Source organism: Microtus oregoni, unplaced genomic scaffold (genome assembly GCF_018167655.1).
Source record: "Microtus oregoni isolate MIOR12 unplaced genomic scaffold, Mior012 000046F_ref0000063, whole genome shotgun sequence".
NCBI classification, from domain to species: Eukaryota; Metazoa; Chordata; class Mammalia; order Rodentia; family Cricetidae; genus Microtus; species Microtus oregoni.
The window spans coordinates 9,985,677-10,003,566 of record NW_024543220.1 but is presented as its reverse complement, the minus strand read 5'-3'; the positions used below and the strand labels follow the sequence as shown (position 1 = coordinate 10,003,566).

Here is a 17,890-nt window from a genome sequence, read left to right as displayed (position 1 = left end):
AGTCCTGGACCTTTATTAATATAGTGCCTGTGGAAACCGGAAGTCAGCCTTAAATGTCCTTCCTCAGGAGTCCATTTTTTCTTTGAGACAGGGTATCTCACTGGGACTTGAAGCTCCTGGTTAGGCTAGGCTGGCTAGGCCAGTGAGCCCTAGGCATCTGCCCTTCTAGGTCTTTTTTGTAAAAAAAAAAAAAATATTTATTTAGTATACAATATTCTGTCTGTGTGTATGCCCACAGGCCAGAAGAGGGCACCAGACCCCATTACAGATGGTTGTGAGCCACCATGTGGTTGCTGGGAATTGAACTCAGGACCTTTGGAAGAGCAGGCAATGCTCTTAACCTCTGAGCCATCTCTCCAGCTCCCCCCCCCCTTCTAGGTCTTGAATTATGAATGTTTTTAAGGGTGAAGCAGGATAAAGAGAAACCGCAAAGCTTAGTGCAATCCTCGTTTTCCACCTACAAGCCCTTCTGGGACCGCTCAGAGCTCCTAGAACAGTGGAGTTAGACTGTGGTGCTCCAGTGCAATCCTGGCACTAGGCGGCAGAGGCAGGAACATCAATCAGCTCAAGACTATTCTCAGCTACATAATTGCCAAGTTTGACACTAGCTTGGGCTACATGAAGATTCTGCTATTTAAATAAGTGGAGAGAGCAGTATGCAGACAGAACCTCCTCAAAACTCAAAAAGACTGATATCTCGGACGCAGCCCATTCAGTACAAATTTCCCAAGCCGAGCGCAGGGTGGGGAGGAAATGCGCTTTACAATGCATGGCAGTTTGATCCAGAGGCTGTGGGAGCGCCCAGGCTGGGTGCTGCTAGGATGTTCCTCTATCCCTCAACTTGAGGGCCTTGCCTTTGCTTGTCGTGGGTATTTTTATCTCCCTGGCCCTGCTCTATCTGTAAACTAAAGGAATAAGGGGCTGGAGAGATGGCTCAGAGGTTTAGAGCATTGCCTGGTCTTCCAAAGGTCCTGAGTTCAATTCCCGGCAACCACATGGTGGCTCACAACCACCTGTAATAAGGTCTGGTGCCCTCTTCTGGGCTGCAGACATACACACAGACAGAATATTGTATACATAATAAATAAATAAATATTTTTAAAAAAAACTAAAGGAATAAGTTCGTGTCTTCTGAGGACCATGTACTCGGATAGCTACAGTGGGGACAGATCCTTTCACCACCTGGTCTTTTTTATTTCTTATGGCCCTTTTGGACCGGGTCTCTATGTGCAGTCTAAGCTAACTTCAAATCTCCCTGCCTCAGCCTTCTGAGTAGTGGAATTACAGGCACAAACCATCACGAACAGCTCTAAAACGACCACTAAACAAAAATCTATGTTGGGCGTAGTGGCGCCGCCTGCAACCCCAGCAGACCAGGGACTGAGGTCTGGTTTGCACGCAAGGGAGGCTCTGTCTTCACTTTCCACTCCACATGAACACCGGCCGCACTGAGGTTCGACCCACGCGGGTGGCTGCAGAGCCGCTGCCCTGACGACGACTAGGGTTCCAGGCTCCGCGCTATGACGCGCCTCTCGCGGTCCCCGCCCTGAGGCCAGCGCCCCACGAAGGCGGAACCTGGGCGGGGCCAGCAGCCGCGGGAACCCCGAGCCCGCCTCCTCCGCAAGCTCCTAGGCTCTCGCCATGGCCCCGGCGCTGCTGCTGGTCCCAGCGGCCCTCGCCTCCTTCATCCTGGCCTTTGGCACCGGAGTGGAGTTCGTGCGCTTCACCTCCCTGCGGCCGCTGCTCGGAGGGATCCCGGAGTCCGGTGGTCCGGGTGAGCCGCAGGGATCCTGGGCAAGCCGAAGCGGAGAGGAGGAGCCAGCGCAGCGTGGAGAGGGCGGGGCGTGGAAACAAATGACAGGGAAAGGCCAAAACTGCGAGGCGCCAACGGGAAGGGAACAGAAGGCTAAATCAGAAACTCCAAGATTAGTCCGTCCTGTGTAGAAGCTGGGGAGTGAGGACTGACCGAGTAAGGGCGCGGTGGGGGTAGCGTTTGTGGGGAAAACTAGGAACGGGAAAGATGAAAGGAGGAAACATTAGGAAACCGCGACAGTGGGCCTGTGGTAGCTCACACCTTTAATCCTAGCATTCCAGAGGCAGAGGCAAGGCGATCTCTCAGTTCAAGGCCCGCCTGGTCTATTGAGTAAGGGTTATGTATGTAGAGAGACCCTGTCTCAGAAAAACAAAAAAGAAAACTACACCAAAGGCAATTTCTCTAACCTTGCTCTGTGTGTGTGTGTGTGTGTGTGTGTGTGTGTGTGTGTGTGTGTGAGAGAGAGAGAGAAAGAGAGAGAGAGAGAAATAGAGAGAGAGAGAGAATATGTGGAGTGTGTGCTTGTGTTTCTGTTTGTGTGTGTGCAGGTGCAGCTGAAGGGAGCCTTGAGTGTCTGTCTTCAGGGTCTAGCCACCTTATTTTAGACAGGGTCTTACTATGTACCCTCAGCTGGCTTGGAACTCAAAGGTCCACCTGCCTCCGCCTCCCATGTATTTTGGGGACAGATTCTGTCACTGACACCAGAAGCCTATCAACTAGGTCAGATGGGTCCCCTGGATCTGGGGTTATAGATGGTTGTGAGCTGCTATGTGGGTGCTGAGAAACAAATTGGTTCCTCCGGAAGAACAGCAGGTGTTCTTAACCGCCAATCCATGACACCAGCCCCTCTGGAGTTCTCCTGCCTCTGTCTCCCCAGCACTGAGATTATCGGCATACCCCACCATGCCAGGCTTTTTGCAGGGGTGCCAGGGATTGAATTCAGGTGCTTACATAGCACTACATGGACTGAACCATCTCTCCAGCACTCCCGCATTGGTTTTAATAATGACCCTGCCGGCATTCTAAGAATCTTCCCCAAAGAAGGCTAGAGAAGGAACAGGAAATTAAACTGGGCTTGGCCTTGACAAGATCTTGAAAACTTCAGGGACGTGGAATAGGGCTCCAAAAGAAGATGAGGGTAAGGGGAATGTTCTAGCCTTAACTGATCCTTTGTCCCTGTCTTCCCTAACCAACTCCCTCAGATGCCCGCTATGGGTGGTTGGCTGCCTTGCAGGACCGAAGCGTTCTTACCTCCCTGGCTTGGGATCTTGGGCTTCTGCTATTGTTTGTGGTGCAACATAGCCTCATGGCAACTGAGACAGTGAAGGCGTGGACATCCCGGTACTTTGGAGTCCTTCAGAGGTCACTGTACGTGGCCTGCACTGCGCTGGCCTTGCAGGTATGAGGCCTTGGCCACGGGAGACATAATTCGTGGCGTGCTTACACTGGAGGGACAAGACGAGTGTCTCGAAAAACCAAGAAAAAAAAAAAAAAGAAAGAAAGCAGAAGATGCGAATCGCGAATCTCGGCTCCCCCAGAGCACATGCTCCATTCATCAGCAGAGTCCTGTGTTTCTGACATTCCGCAGCACAGCCTGAGGAGTCTCACCCTTGCAACTTTGTTCATGTTGTCTTGTTTCAATTTGTTTCTTTGTTTCTCTGCATATCCCTGGGTATCCTGAAACTCCCTCCTGCCTCCTTGAGATCCACCTGCCTCCGCTTCCTGAGTGCTGGGATTAAAGGCCTGCGCCACCACTGCCTGGTTTGCTTCAAATCTTAAATCCTTCTTAGTTCCCGTCTTCCAAACCTAGGTCTTCAAGAGAAGAAGCCTTCCAATTAGTCTTCTCACTGGGTGTTTGTCATAGGCTAGTTTGGTAGGCATCCAGCAGCCCCCATCCCATCCGTTTTGTAAATCCTGTATAGAAATGGATCATCCTCATATCCTCCATACCCCATCCCGAGCTCTCTTCATGATATTTATTGTTTATACTCAGAGGAAAGAGCGGTAGGTTACTGTGGAGCCAGGGAGATCACTGGCATGCTTGGTTTCTCATCTTTCCCCAGCTGGTGATGCGGTACTGGGAGACTGTACCCAGGGGCCCAGTGTTGTGGGAGGCTCGAGCTGAACCTTGGGCCACCTGGGTGCCCCTCCTCTGCTTTGTGCTCCACGTCATTTCCTGGCTCCTCATCTTCAGCATCCTTCTGGTCTTTGACTACGCTGAACTCATGGGCCTCAAACAGGTGAGGATCCCACATCCCTGCCTGAGTCTACCATTCTCTCCCTCCCATACTCTGATTGCTCTTGGTTCTCTAGTCCCTTGCCTCCTTTTCTGATCGTCTCTGGGCTTGAGGAGGATGCCTGGGCCAGAGGCTCTGGCTTGACTTCGGGGCTCTTCCCTCTCTCCTAGGTATATTACCACGTACTAGGACTGGGTGAGCCGCTGGCTCTGAAGTCTCCTCGGGCTCTGAGGCTCTTTTCCCACCTTCGACACCCAGTATGTGTGGAACTTCTAACGGTGCTGTGGGTGGTTCCCACCCTGGGCACTGACCGCCTCCTCCTGGCTCTTCTCCTTACCCTCTACCTCGGCTTGGCTCACGGGCTTGACCAGCAAGACCTCCGCTACCTTCGGTCTCAGTTACAAAGAAAACTCCAGCTTCTCTCCAGACCCCAGGATGGAGAAGCAGAGTGAGGAGCTAGCTCCATTTCTAGGTCCTGTTCTTCCTCAAAAATCCCTTAGCTTCCAGACCTTTTGATACAGACCAGAAGCTGGAAACCATGTGCTGAAGGGGCTGTCACTTCCCCTGCTTGAGACCTCAGTTCCAGGGTCCAGATCCCCTACTCTAAATTTAGAGTTTCAGTCACTGGCCTCCAGGGTCCATTTCTCACCAACCAAGAGTGGGTACAAAGTCATGTCATCTCTTGGGGTTAACACAAGGCCTTGAGCACTCCCTCCTCTGGTGCTGTTATTGGTTCTGCACCTCAGGGATCCCCTTACTAGTTTCCACTTCAAGAGCTATGCTAGGGCCAGCCCGCAAAGTTTGCAGGTAGTGGATATCTCTTGTACCACTGTGCGTCTTCCCCACTCCTGCCATCATTTCTCTACCTCCTTATAGGTCCTGCCCTACAGATCCTAGGTGTCTCCTGTTTTTTAACTCGGGCTGACTCAGGGCTCCCTGCTCTCTCAAAAAATTAAAAATTTCTACGTATGGTACCCAGTTGTCTGTCCATGTCTTTCAAGCCGCCGGACCAAGTGTGGGAAGGAAGCTGAGGCCAAGTTCTTGTGGCAGCAGCCTCTGACGACCGCTGGGGTGGGGCCACACCCCACGGGCCCGCCCCCATGTCCCAGTCACCCAGTCCTGCTTCTTCCAAATATTACAGTTTCTCCGCGTAGAGATCAGGGAACCCATGGGAGACAGAGTATCTCTGGGAGGGGAGCAAACTCCCAAAGCCATTTTTCCTTAGACTCTGGGGCCTGGCAGCCGCCCACACCACCACGGTAACAAAGACTGGCCAGGGAAAGCAAAAGCACGGGGAGGGGCGGCGAGTGATGGGAAGGGCGGGTCTGACTCCAAGCAGCTGCCGCTTCCTCCCCATGTCCCTCAGGGGGCCTGAGTCACGGGCCGCCGCCCCGGGTCGGCCAGCTGGAGCAATAGGTCTGGACACCCAGCTTCTCCAGGGCTGCCAGAGGAAGTGGGTGAGGGCCTCTGGAAACAGAAAACGAAGAGCTGTGGATTGCCACTGCAAGAGAGGAGTGCCACGAGAGTCCCACGCGGGAAGGAGGGCAGCGAAGCCCCGCCCTTCGCCCGGCTCCGCCCTGCGCCCCCTTCCCTCGCCCCATTGTCCGTAGACAAAGCGGTCGCCGCCCCCGCCTGGCCCCCGTCTGAGTCTCCGTCCCTCCTCCTAGGCGCCCTCTTCCCTCCTCCTCTGCTTCCCACCCTCCCTCCAGATCTCCCTTTGACTCTCTCCTCTTCCAACGCCTGGCTCCACCGCACCTCCTCCTAGGGACCACAAGGCGTGTAAGTTGACTGTGGGGCTCCCACTTTAAGAGAAGTGTCTCCTGATCTCCCTTGGAGTGCCTCCCCTTTGTGCAGAGATTGCATGTCCGTGCAGTTCCCGCGGGTGCATGGCCCTCTGGGTCAAGGTCCCCCTGAGAGCGGGGTCCCTGGTTGGGGACAGCAGAGGCATGAAGCGGGTCCTCCGAGCGTCCGGGTCCTAGGGCGTAGTTGGTGGGGAGGCAGGCGAGGTTGAAGGGACTGGACGCGGGTGGACGCCAGAGTTCTGAGAATGCGTAGGCAGCACACCCGCTCGGGTACCAAAAGTCCCCGAGGAGGGTATTTCCCCTGACCCGCCTCTGGGGCGGAGTACGCGGTGGGGTGGGGGCCGGACTGAGGGGCGGGGCCGAGCGCAGCCGGGAAGGCAGCCGGGACCGGCGGGGCCCGTGCGTAGAGGCGCCCGCTCCCTTGCCGGCTTTCCGCTCTCCCCTTCTCCCCCGGACCTCTGCCCTCTACATTTATCCTCACCTTCTCACATCCCCTCCGACCCCTCCGCCCCCTCGCCAGCCGGTTCCCTTTTCTTTCTTCCCACTTACCTCCCCTGGGTACCGGGGGTAGGCAGCCTCGATTGAACCCGCTCACTTCTCAGCCCCAGTTTCCCCGTCTTCTCTCTCTCTCTCCTGCTTTTCCTTCCCTCTCTTTCTCATATCTTAGGGACTGTCTAGTGCCTACAAACCCCCAATCTGGCGCTGCCTCTGCCCGGAATCTCGACTCTTCCTCTCCCATTATCCCCACCCCCAACTTGGCACCCAGCTTTTCTCTTCACTTTTTTAGCTCTCGCCTCTTCTGCCCTCCCTCCTCTCCCTGTTCCCCTCTATCTTCATCCTTAGTTCCACTGTCCTCAGTTCTTAGTCTATTCCCGCATCACTTCCTCCTCTCCCACCCCCATTCTCAATCCCCTGGCCCCTCTGAAGCCTACCCTTTCTGTTCCTGTCCCCCAGTGCTCTCTCCTTCACTTCCAGTGATCATGACTGCTATCCCAGATTGGAAGCTACAGTTGCTAGCCCGGCGGCGGCAGGAGGAGGCAGCAGTTCGTGGCCGTGAGAAAGCAGAACGGGATCGCCTGTCCCAGATGCCAGCCTGGAAGCGGGGAATCCTGGAACGTCGCAAGGCCAAGTTGGGCCTGCCTCCTGGAGAGGCGAGCCCTGTGCCTGGGACCGCAGAGGCTGGACCTCCGGACCCAGATGAATCCGCTGTCCTCTTGGAGGCTATTGGGCCAGTACATCAGAACCGATTCATTCAGCAGGAGCGACAACGGCAGCAGCAGCAGCAGCGAAATGAAGTACTTGCTGATAGGAAGCCTGGGCCTCTGGAGGCTCTAGATCGGAGATCAAGTCCTAGTAATTTAAGAGAGCAGAGCCCCAAGGGAAGAGAGTCAAGAGAAGAGAGGCTAAGTCCCAGGGAGGCCAGAGATAAGAGGCTGTTGACAGGGGGAGCCCAAGAGTCATGTTCCAGGACTTCGGACGCTCGAGACTGGAGGCAGAGCCCTGCAGAGGCTCAGAAATGGAGGCTGAGCCCTGGAGAAACTCCAGAGGAGAGTCTGAGATTAGCAAGTCCCGGAGACGACAGTCCCAAGAGAAAAGAGGTATTGGAAAGCAGACTGAGCCCCGGGGAATCTGGCGACCAGAAGGCCTGCCTGACAGAGGCCCATAAATGGAATCTTGACCTGAAAGAACCCCAGGAACAGAGCTCAATACAGCTGGAGGCCACAGAGTGGAGACTGAACTCAAGAGACGAGGGGAAAGACTACTTGGAGGAGTGTGGGAGGAAGGAAGAAAAACCGAGTCCGGGGATTGTCCTAGAACACTCTCCAGTGACAAAAGAGGGCCAAGACACCATCTCTGGAGAAGTGGAGACTGCTGCTGAGGGGAGACCTAGCCCTGTGGAGGATGGAGACAGGATCTCAAGACCCACAGAAGGCTGGAAATGGACCTTAAACTCTGGGAAAGCCCGAGAATTCCGGGATATAGAGACACGAACTCAGAAGCCGGATCCTCCAGCATCTTCAGAGAAGCACCTGGGGCCTTCTGGTTTGGAGGCTGAAGAGGAGGCTAAGGAGGAGGCGGGGGCTCAGAGCAGGCCTCTGAGAGCCCAGCAGAACCTCCGCTCTGGGCCCTCCCCCCTCCCACCAGAGCATGCCGGGGCAGGGACGGAAGGCTCCAGACAGCAGGAAGAGGAAGCAGCAGAACCCCGGCCCCCAAAGACAGCCCCTCTGTCTCCCCCACCCCCAGCCCCAACTGCCCCCCAGCCCCCTGGGGATCCCCTCATGAGCCGTCTGTTCTATGGGGTGAAGGCAGGACCGGGGGTGGGGGCCCCCCGCCGTAGCGGACACACCTTCACTGTCAACCCACGGAGGTGTGTGCCCCCTGCCAGCCCAGCCCCACCGGCCACCTCAGCTACAGCTGATGCTGCAGGGCCTGGATCCGGGAAGAAGCGGTACCCAACTGCTGAGGAGATCTTGGTGCTAGGGGGCTACCTCCGTCTCAGCCGCAGCTGCCTTGTCAAGGGGTCCCCTGAAAGACATCACAAACAGGTAGGAAAGCTGCCACGCCTGACTGCGTAGAAGTCTCCTTCTAGCTCTGACTGGATGGCTTTTTAAATGTTCCTGTCTTCTACTCTTTACTCCTGCCACCTCCCTTCCTCCCTCTGCACACACACCCTTCCTCCGGCTATCCCTCCTTTCCATTCATTTCAGAGCACCAAGGATTCTGCCCAGCAGTCAACAGCTGTGTTGGGGTGTGTGGTTTTCAGGGTGTGTCCGGCCCTGGTCCTTCTCCCTCCCTCATGCTCAGTCCTCCTTTTCCTTTTGAGCTTTTGATCCAGGCAAGCCCGGCTGGTATGAGAGATGAGACTACCTTTGTGAAAACGGGGTGAATATACCCGGGAGGGCAGAGAATGTTGAGGCAAGAAGTTCAGGGAAGTTGGAATGAGCGTCTCAGCCCCACGAAAGAGGAGACCAGACCTACCCGAGGACATCCCAGGACAGAGGGGCGAGTGAGATGGAGCTGAGCTGGCTGAAGAGCAGAGAAGAGGCTTTTAGACCCCAAGTCGCCCCCCCCCGGAAAGGCATACAGAGGCCATTTGAAGTGGGTGACCTCGGGGTTGCCTGTTCCCCCCCAACTGGGCAAATGTTAGACAGTGCTTTCCTTTTCTCTGGGGACAAGCAAAGCCTTCTCCTCTTCCAAAATATCCCAGTCCCTTCCCCCATCTTTCCTCCCTGGGCTTCCCTTCCCCCACAGAACTGGCTCAGCCTTGGTTTTCCCCTCTGTCCCTCCTCCCCCTGGCCTCTCCCTCCCCTTGGGGTAGAAAAAGAGAGAAGTTCACTTGCACTGAACTGAACACGGACTGGCCCTGGCCCTGTGGGAGTTGGGGGCGGGGGTGGGGCCGAGGCCAGCAGAGGGTCAGAGGTTAGACTGGAATGCAGACCTGCAAGGAAACACTGGACAGGGTAACTTTCCCTCTGGCCCCGGCCCAGCTCCTGCCTCCTAAGCACCAATCAGTTTTCTATGTGAGAAAAATCTCTGGAGAAAGAAAGGGCCACACTCAGCCGCCTCAGACCCAAAGGTTCCCCACCCAACACACATCTTCCCAGGGCCTGCCCGTGACGCCTGCTCCTGCTTATTCTCTGTAACCTGTGTGTGTGTGTGTGTGTGTGTGTGTGTGTGTGTGTGTGCGTGCGTGCGTGTGCGTGTGTTTGGTGTCAGTAGGAGATCATAAGGCCCGAAGATCAGGGCTGAGCTCAGGGATCATTTGATTCTCCCCATGCATCTTTGTGTTTTTAATTTATGGACAGAGTATTCATTGTCACGATAGCATTATTGAATATGACTTTTGTTCTCTCACCTCTGTCCCAGCTTCACTAAAGCTCCAGCCCTCCCGGGGTGGCACCTAGGAGTGCACCCTGAGCCCTCAGGCTCCTATTGGCCCTCTCTTCTCTGTACTTGGCAGATATAAAGGAAATTCTCCCAGGGTGAGGCATGCAGAAAAGTCACTTCCTCCCTGGCTTGTGACTTTGGGAAGTGAGCAGAGGGAGGCTCAAGGCTTTGTGGCCCAAACCTAGGAACCATCTGGGGGAAGCCAAGGAGCCTAGGTGCGGTGCAGGACCTGTGATGGTCACCATACCTAGGTCATCAAGTAGGAGGGGCGGAAGTAGACCTTCCAAACAGGAAGCCTGGGGTGGGGGCCGGAAGGCTGGTGGGACAGAGTGGGAACACTGGGCCTGGGGGCCTGCCAGAGCTGTGCTCAGGATGTGGTGAGAGAATCAGGAAACAGCCTCACTGGGGTGGGGGTGGGGAGGAGGCAGCCAAGTTCCCTAGGCATGACTGTCTACCTCCCTCAGCCCTCTTTCTAAGTCCACACCTGCACCTCCCAACCCTGTCTGTCTGTACAGTCTCAGCAAGGATGACTGTGCCTGCCTTGCGCTGTCCCAGCCATGACCACCGCCCCTCGTCCCTCACCCTTCCTGAATAGTTCCTTTTCAGGCTGCTTCATCAACCTGATTCCTGCCACCACGAGAGACACCACGCCTGCCTTGGTAGCTGGTGCTCTGCCCCTGCAGACTCTTGGGCTAGAGACCTGCCCCTCCTTCCCTGGCCCCCTTGTGACCTTATATAGCTGATGAGAGAGGTTCCAGTGAGTCACTTCCCTCTCTGCGCACCCCCCCCCCCGCGCGCCCCATTCGGGTTATGCATTCCTGAGAAGCCCAGTCAGAAGCTGGGGGGAAGTGAGGCAAGGGGGGGCGGTTGACAGAAGTAGATATTGAAGTAGATGAAGGGACGAAAAGAACCGTTTTACAGAACTAACGATAAACTACAGGTCTGGCGTGGGGATGGGGGGTTGCTTAGGAAAGGAGAGAGGATGGGCTTCTACAAATTTGAGCAAAGCTGGCAGCAACAGAACCAGTATGGGTCCCTTTCCAGATGCTGGCGTGTGAGCCATCTGGAGGCTGTCCCTCTATTCTACAGCCTTGCTCCTCTGTTGGGACCTCCCCTGATGTCTAGACAAACCTTTACCTTAGGCAATGTGACAACCTGTAAACTCCTTTCTTGGCAACCACGGACATGAGTAGCCACGTACAGTCAGCCTTCTGCAAACATGATTTCAACTAAGCACAGACCGAAAATATTCAGGCCCTCCAGGCTGGTGGTTCAGACTTGTAATTCCGTCTATGGTGTCAAGCTCAAGGCTAGCCTGGGCTAATTTAGTGAACTCCAGTCTCAGACATAAAAAATTAAAAAAAAAAAAAGACTGGAGAGTTGGTGCAGCCTTTAAGAGCACTGGCTGCTTGCAGGGAACCTGGATTCAGGTCCCAGCACTAAGCGGTGGCTCGCCATCCTCCACCCCGGTTCCAGGAGATCTGATGCCCTCTTCTGGCCATCTCTGGCACTGAATGCACATGGTGCCCTTACATGCCAGCAAAAAAGGGAGGGAAAAAAAAAAGTTTCTAAAGCGTAATAGACTTGAGAATGTATGGGAGTGGCTGCGTGAGTCATATGCAACACTGTGCCTTTTTTTATGTAAGGATCCGAGCGCTTGGGCATTGTGTGTGAAGAGGTTTTACTATAAACTCCCCCCCCCCAGATTTTCTTTATGTGCATTGATGTGTATGTTTATGTGAGGGTGTCGGGTTCCCTGAAATTTTAGTTACAGACAGTTGTAAGCTGCTATGTGGGTGCTGGGAATTGAACCAGGGACCTCTGGAAGAGCAGTCAGTACTCTTTAACTGCTGAGCCATCTCTCCAGCCCCCCCCCCCTTGTTTGTTTTGTTTTTGTTTTGTTTTGAGACAGGGTTTCTCTGTAGCTTTGGAGCCTGCCCTGGAACTCGCTCTGTAGAACAGGCTGGCCTCAAACTCAAAAAGATCCACCTGTTTCTTCCTCCCGAGTCCGAGTGCTGGGATTAAGTGCGCCACCGCTGCTTGGCTTCCCCCAAGATAGTAACAGGTTCTTTCACGGGTAAGGAGATTAGTGTTTATGCAAATATTAGTACTAGGGTATGTGTAATAGGATCAGGACATAGAGCAGGATGCAAGTGTGGCAACTTCCAAACAGGATGCCCTGAAGCAGAGGAGTGTGGGGGATATTTGGGGGAAGAGTCTCCCAGACGCCCAGAGGCGGAAGTGCATCTGGGCAGCTGGAAGGAAATCACCCTGCTGCCTTTGTGTAGGCTCTGGATGTTGTTCAAAGTGAGATGAAATGAGAAGCCATTGCAGCTGGGCAGAGGCAGAGGCAGGCGGATCTCTGTGAGTTCGAGGCCAGCCTGGTCGCCAGAGCTGTTACACCGAGAAACCCTGTCTCAAGAAATAAACAACAGCAACCAAAAAGAAGCCTTTTCAGGGTTAGGGTTTGGACCCTTTCTTAGGGACCGAGGTGTCAGGTCTCTCTCATTCAGCCCCTAAAAGACTTGCAGACACGGGAGGTCACATGGAGGCCCTGGGGTAAGGGCCACAGACATCCTGGAATCACCTGTTTATCTCCCTAAACCCTCCAGTTTGCAGGGCTAATCCCACTGTGTCCTCCCGGGGGAGGAGGGCAAAGGGAAGGGTGGAAGGACTCTGAAGACAGCCTGTGTTTTTAAGGATTTCTGTCTCTCTCTGGTCCTTTGCTTCCTCCTGCCTCTTTTTGTGGGTATCCTCTGGCCTCCTCTACATCCCTACCCAGCGTGGTCTACAGAGCGAGCTGCAGGATTGCCAAGGCTACACAGAGAAACCCCTCTCTTGAAAAACAAACAAATACTTATGTATTTTATGTGTCTGAGTGTTTGCCTACTTGTATGTGTCTATGCACTACATGCATGCCTGGAGCCTGCAGAGGGCCTCAGTCGTGTTTTCTCTGGAACACGATGATTGCGAGAGGTCTGGTACTGAACCAGGTCCTCTGGAAGAGCGTCCAGTGCTGTTAACTACTGAGCCATTGTTTTCTTTTTTTTTAATATTTATTTATTTATTTATTTATTATGTATACAATATTCTGTCTGTGTGCATGACCGCAGGCCAGAAGAGGGCACCGGACCCCATTACAGATGGTTGTGAGCCACCATGTGGTTGCTGGGAATTGAACTCAGGACCTTTGGAAGAGCAGGCAATGCTCTTAACCTCTGAGCCATCTCTCCAGCCCCTGAGCCATTGTTTTGTTTGATGTCATTTGAAGGGGGAAAAAAAATCAAGCTGTAAAAGAAAGTCGAATCCCCAACTGGAACGGGGTAGGGGTGGACACAACGAACTTTGGGGTGCTTAAGACCAGCTGCACTCGAATCTGCTCTCTGCGCCCTCCCTCCCTGGGGTGCTTTAGTAATGAACTTGCTTCCTCTCCCCTCTCTTCCCACCCTCAGCTCAAGATCTCCTTCAGTGAGACGGCCCTGGAGACCACGTACCAATACCCTTCCGAGAGCTCGGTACTGGAGGATCTGGGCCCGGAGCCTGAGACCCCCAGCGCGCCCACCCCCTTGGCGTCACAGCCTGATGACGACGACGAGGAGGAGGAAGAGGAGTTGCTACTGCAGCCTGGGCTCCAGGGCGGGCTGCGCACCAAGGCCCTAATCGTGGGTAAGCAGCTGGCGGGCGGAGGGCGCCCCCTGCTGTCCATGGTGTGGTGTTTTGAAGGTGCTTGGCCTGATTCTCTCCTGCAGATGGAGTCTCCAGATTTCAAAACCAGAGCTCGCTGGTTCTCCAGATCTCCAGTCTGGTTAAAAATACCCGAGTTGGGTCAGACGGCCTGGAGTATGAATTCCAGCTCGTCTGTTACTTACGGTGCGATCCCGGATCCATCTGGGCTTAGTTTCAATTTATCTTGTGTGGGGTGTGCACGCCCACACTCCAGGAATTGAATCCAGGGCTTTCAGCATTTTAGGCGAGTGCTCTGATCAATATCCCCAGCCTTCATTTTATCATTCTTTGCTGGTTTGAGACAGGGTTTCTCTGGGTTGCCCTGGCTGTCCTGGAACTCACTCTGTGGACCAGGCTGCATTTTGTCATTCTTTTAAAATATAGTTAGTAACTGTGTCCTGGGCTTCAGAGTGTGTAGCTCAGTGGTAAGATCGCTGCCTAGAACTGAGTGTGGTGGCTCATCCTGTCACCCTACCACTCAAGCTGATGTAGAAGTACAGGAACAGCCTGGTCTACACCATGAGTTCCAGGGCAGCTTGGGCTGTACAGATTGAGACCCTGTCTGAAACGAATGAACAAACAAGGCTGTGTGTCCTGCTTTAATCCCAGTGCATGAACATTCGATAAGATCACTACCTCCTGAGGTGGTTGGAAGAATCGAGAAAGTGCCGGGTGGTGGCGGCGCACGTCTTTAATCCCAGCACTCAGGAGATAGAGGCAGGTGGATCTCTGAGTTGGAGGCCAGCCTGGTCTACAAAGTGAGTTCCAGGACATGCTCCAAAGCTACAGAGAAACCCTGTCTTGAAAAACCAGAAGAGGGGGCTGGAGAGATGGCTCAGAGGTTAAGAGCACTGGCTGCTCTTCCAGAGGTCCTGAGTTCAATTCCCAGCAACCACATGGTGGCTCACAACCATCTGTACTGACATCTGGTGCCCTCCTCTGGCATGCGGGCAGAGGCAGAATGTTGTATACATAATAAATAAATAAATCTTTAAAAAAAAAAAAAAAAAAAAAAAAAAAAAAAAAAAAAAAAAAAAAAAGAAAAACCAGAAGAGGGCTGGAGAGATGGCTCAGAGGTTAAGAGCATTGCCTGCTCTTCCAAAGGTCCTGAGCTCAATTCCCAGCAACCACATGGTGGCTCACAACCATCTGTAATGACATCTGGTGCCCTCAGAATATTGTATACATAATAAATAAATAAATATTTTTTAAAAAAAACAGAAGAAAAAAAATTAAGAAAGCTTTTGCAAAGCACCTGGGACTGATAATAAATTACTTCACCTTTGCTTGAGATGATTGTGAGATCAAACAAGATACGCAGCTAACTGCTAGTGACAGGCACACACACACCGCACACACTGTGAAGGACTTCTACCTGCCGCTCTTCAGCTCTGGGTTACGTGGGGAGGCTGGTGGCAGAGGCTCTCCCCACTTCGCTGTCTTGATCACTCCTTCTTTTGTAGATGAGTCCTGCCGGCGGTGACCATCTTCCAGTCTGGGCCTGTACCTCCCCGCTTCCCATACCTGAAGATCCTGGAGTTCGGAAGATTCAGAGCCGACAGACTCTGGCAATGAGCCTGACAGGGAGGGGCTGTGAGCACATTCCAACTTGCTTCTCCCATCCCGTTTCTGGGGCAGAGCCAGTAGCCTATATTTACCCCTACCCCAAGGTTCCCTGTGGGAGTGGTCACGTGGGCTGGAGCATCCTCCGTGAGCTAACAGTGAGCATTAGGTCCTCGGGCGGAACACAGGGTTCACCTGGGTTTGAGATAGATGGAACACCTCCAGCCCCATGACAGGGTACACTGTCCCCACAGCCTTTGACTTCCTGCCACTCCCGGGGACACTCAGGATTTAAGCATTCACCTCCCTGGGAGGTCTTGATCCCACTCCATCCACAAGCACCCTTTTCCTAGGTCACTGCCCCTTTGTTTACAGCCTCCTCCTCCTCCCTTGATCACAGCCTGGTTTACATACCCACCAGCTCCCAGTCCCGCCTGCCAAAGTCCCAGGTTTACAAGCTCTGCCTACCCGGCTTCCTGAGGAATCCTCTACCCTCCTCTTGTTTTATTGAGAGTGACCTGGGGAGGTGTGTGTGGCTTTCTTCACCTTTGCTCAGTATTACTGTGCCTCAGTTTCTCCCAAGAGAGAAGGCTGAGGGGTCCTAATTCTGAACCCCATGAGAATTATTTAATTCTGTTCCTCCACGTGGTTCACATTGAATTGAATTGCAGCGTGGGGGGCACTAAAGGAGGTGCCTCGTTTCTCGCCTATTGCTCCTTTATTAATTGCCTGATTTGTTTCTTTTTGTAACTTTCCATAATAAAATGGAGCTCTTTTCAACTCTCTTGCTGCTTTTTTCTTTTTAAATTTTCCTTTATTTCCATTTTGTGTGAATGAGTGTCTTGCCTGCGTGTATGTGGTGTCTGTGGAGGCCAGAGGACGTTGGAACCCCTGGAACCCTGGAACTGTCTGGGTGCTGAGCATCAAACATTCCCTAGAAGAGTCACTGATGCACTACTTAACCACTGAGCCATCTCTCCAGCCCCAGCTTTGGAGCCTGTCCTGGAACTTGCTCTGTAGACCAGGCTGGCCTTGAACTCACAGAGATCTGTCTGCCTCTGCCTCCTGAGTGCTGGGATTACAGGCGTGTGCCATCATCGCCTGGTCTCTTCCTCTTTATTAATTAACTTACTTTGTGTATAATTATGTTTTGTATGCTTCCAGCTCACCATACCCCCCGCCCCACCCTTTTTTTGAGAGTAGGTGTTACTGCGTGACCCTGGCAGGTTGGAACTTACTGTGTAGAACAGGGTGAGCTGGAACCCAGAGGTTCTAGGTTGGAACTTACTGTGCAGAACAGGGTGATCTGGAACTCAGAGGTTCTGCCTCTGCTTCCAGAGTGCTGGAATTAAAGGCTTATACCACCACATCTGGCTTTTTAAAAAAAATGTCTTGCCGGGTAGTGGTGGCACACACCATCAATTCTAGCACTCTGAAAGGCAAGCAGATCTCTGTGAGTTTGAGGCCAGCCTGATCTGCACAGTGAGTTCCAGGACAGGCTCCAAAGTTACACAGAAAAACCCTGTCTCAAAAAAAAAAAAAAAAAAATCTTTACAAGGACGGGTGGAGAGATGACCTGGCAGTTAAGAGCACTTGTTCTTGCTGGGCCAAGCTCCAGTCCCGAGCACCCATAGAGTGGCTCACAGCCGTCTGTAAATCCAGTTCCATGGAACCAGACATTTTTCTGTCCTCCCTGGGCACCACGCACACATATGGTACACAGACGTACATGTGGTCAAAACATTCACAGCTGGGCGATAGTGGCGCCTCTAATCCCAGCACTCGGAAGCAGAGACAGGCACATCTCTCTCAGTTCGAGGCCAGTCTGGTTTAAGGAGTGAGTTCCAAGACAGCCAGAAATGCTCAGAGAAACCTTGCCTCGAAAAAAAATTCACAAAAAAATAAATCATATAGGAGCTGGAGAGATGGCTCAGGACACTGGCTACTCTTCCCCAACATCAGTACCAGCAACCTTTCATTACTTTTGATTTGTATAGAAATTACATATTTCATCCAAGTGTGATACTGTCTATAATCCCAACACTTAGGAAGTGGGGTTAGGAGGATTTAGAGTTCGAGGTTGTCTTTAGCTGAGCAGTACTCACAAAGCCAGCAGGTGCTGCCTGAGACCCTGCTTAAGGGGGCGTGGCTGGAGAGAAAGGGGGCGTGGCTGGGGAGAGAGACGGCTCAGCAGTTAAGAGCATCTCCTTGCATGGTGGCTCATCTGTAACCATCGTTTTAAGAGAGCCAATGCCCTCTTCAGGCTTCTGTCTGGTATACATACTTGCAAGTAAAACTTTTATATATACATAAACAAAAAATCAGAAAGAGGGGCCGGAGAGATGAGTCAGTGGTTAAGAGCACTTGCTGCTCCTTCAGAGGACCTGCTTTTGGTCCACATCAGGCAGCTCACAACTGTCTGTAACTTCAGCTCCAGAGAGACACCATATCCCTGATCTAAAGGGCTCTTCCACACACGTGGTGCATAAATAAAATAAACACCTTACTTTTTGAAATTAAGATATCAGAACTCCTACCCAACTTACATATTGCTATTAAGTAGCTTTAAATTATTTTTAACATTTTTAATTATGCGCTTGTGTGTATGTGCACACGAGTGCAGGGGTCAGTAGAGGCCAGAGGTGTTGGATCCCCCTGGAGCTGGAGTTACAAGTGGTTACGAGGAAATGTGGGCGCTGGGACTCGAACTCGAGCTCTCCGAGCATTCTTCCCCAGCACCTTATTATATGTCTTGTTTCCTAAACCTGATTCCTACCTATTCCTTTTATCCCACGCGATGGGATAGTCTCCTACATAGGGCCTTGTGTTCACTGAGAGCAGCATTTGCGCACCGACCATCA

General features: G+C 52.9%; 2 protein-coding genes across 3 annotated transcripts; both read left to right on the top strand.

Moving 5' to 3' along the window:
• The first annotated feature begins 1,591 nt into the window (after positions 1–1,591).
• Nrm (nurim) lies at positions 1,592–5,015 on the top strand. Its single transcript, XM_041634734.1, has 4 exons — positions 1,592–1,774; positions 3,016–3,212; positions 3,877–4,053; positions 4,221–5,015. The coding sequence occupies exons 1-4, from the start codon at positions 1,642–1,644 to the stop codon at positions 4,500–4,502; spliced, it is 789 nt and encodes a 262-aa protein (XP_041490668.1). The 5' UTR covers positions 1,592–1,641; the 3' UTR covers positions 4,503–5,015.
• A 691-nt stretch (positions 5,016–5,706) lies between these two features.
• Ppp1r18 (protein phosphatase 1 regulatory subunit 18) lies at positions 5,707–15,807 on the top strand. 2 transcript variants are annotated; one of them, XM_041634718.1, is made up of 4 exons: positions 5,707–5,829; positions 6,828–8,398; positions 13,193–13,406; positions 14,930–15,807. In XM_041634718.1, exons 2-4 carry the CDS (start codon positions 6,833–6,835, stop codon positions 14,947–14,949), a joined length of 1,800 nt encoding a protein of 599 aa, XP_041490652.1. In that variant the 5' UTR covers positions 5,707–5,829; positions 6,828–6,832; the 3' UTR covers positions 14,950–15,807. The 2 variants fall into 2 exon arrangements, with proteins under 2 accessions (XP_041490652.1, XP_041490651.1); XM_041634717.1 differs by lacking the exon at positions 5,707–5,829 and having other exon boundaries at positions 6,182–8,398.
• The last annotated feature ends 2,083 nt before the right edge of the window (positions 15,808–17,890 follow it).

Excerpts from the sequence above, each read along its gene's own strand:
- Ppp1r18 (XM_041634718.1), top strand. The coding sequence starts at position 6,833 with ATGACTGCTATCCCAGATTGGAAGCTACAGTTGCTAGCCCGGCGGCGG. Across the intron at positions 8,399-13,192 it reads CTGAAAGACATCACAAACAG|CTCAAGATCTCCTTCAGTGA; the intron begins GTAGGAAAGCTG and ends TCCCACCCTCAG. Across the intron at positions 13,407-14,929 it reads CACCAAGGCCCTAATCGTGG|ATGAGTCCTGCCGGCGGTGA; the intron begins GTAAGCAGCTGG and ends CTTCTTTTGTAG.
- Nrm (XM_041634734.1), top strand. The coding sequence starts at position 1,642 with ATGGCCCCGGCGCTGCTGCTGGTCCCAGCGGCCCTCGCCTCCTTCATC. Across the intron at positions 3,213-3,876 it reads GCACTGCGCTGGCCTTGCAG|CTGGTGATGCGGTACTGGGA; the intron begins GTATGAGGCCTT and ends ATCTTTCCCCAG. Across the intron at positions 4,054-4,220 it reads AACTCATGGGCCTCAAACAG|GTATATTACCACGTACTAGG; the intron begins GTGAGGATCCCA and ends CCTCTCTCCTAG.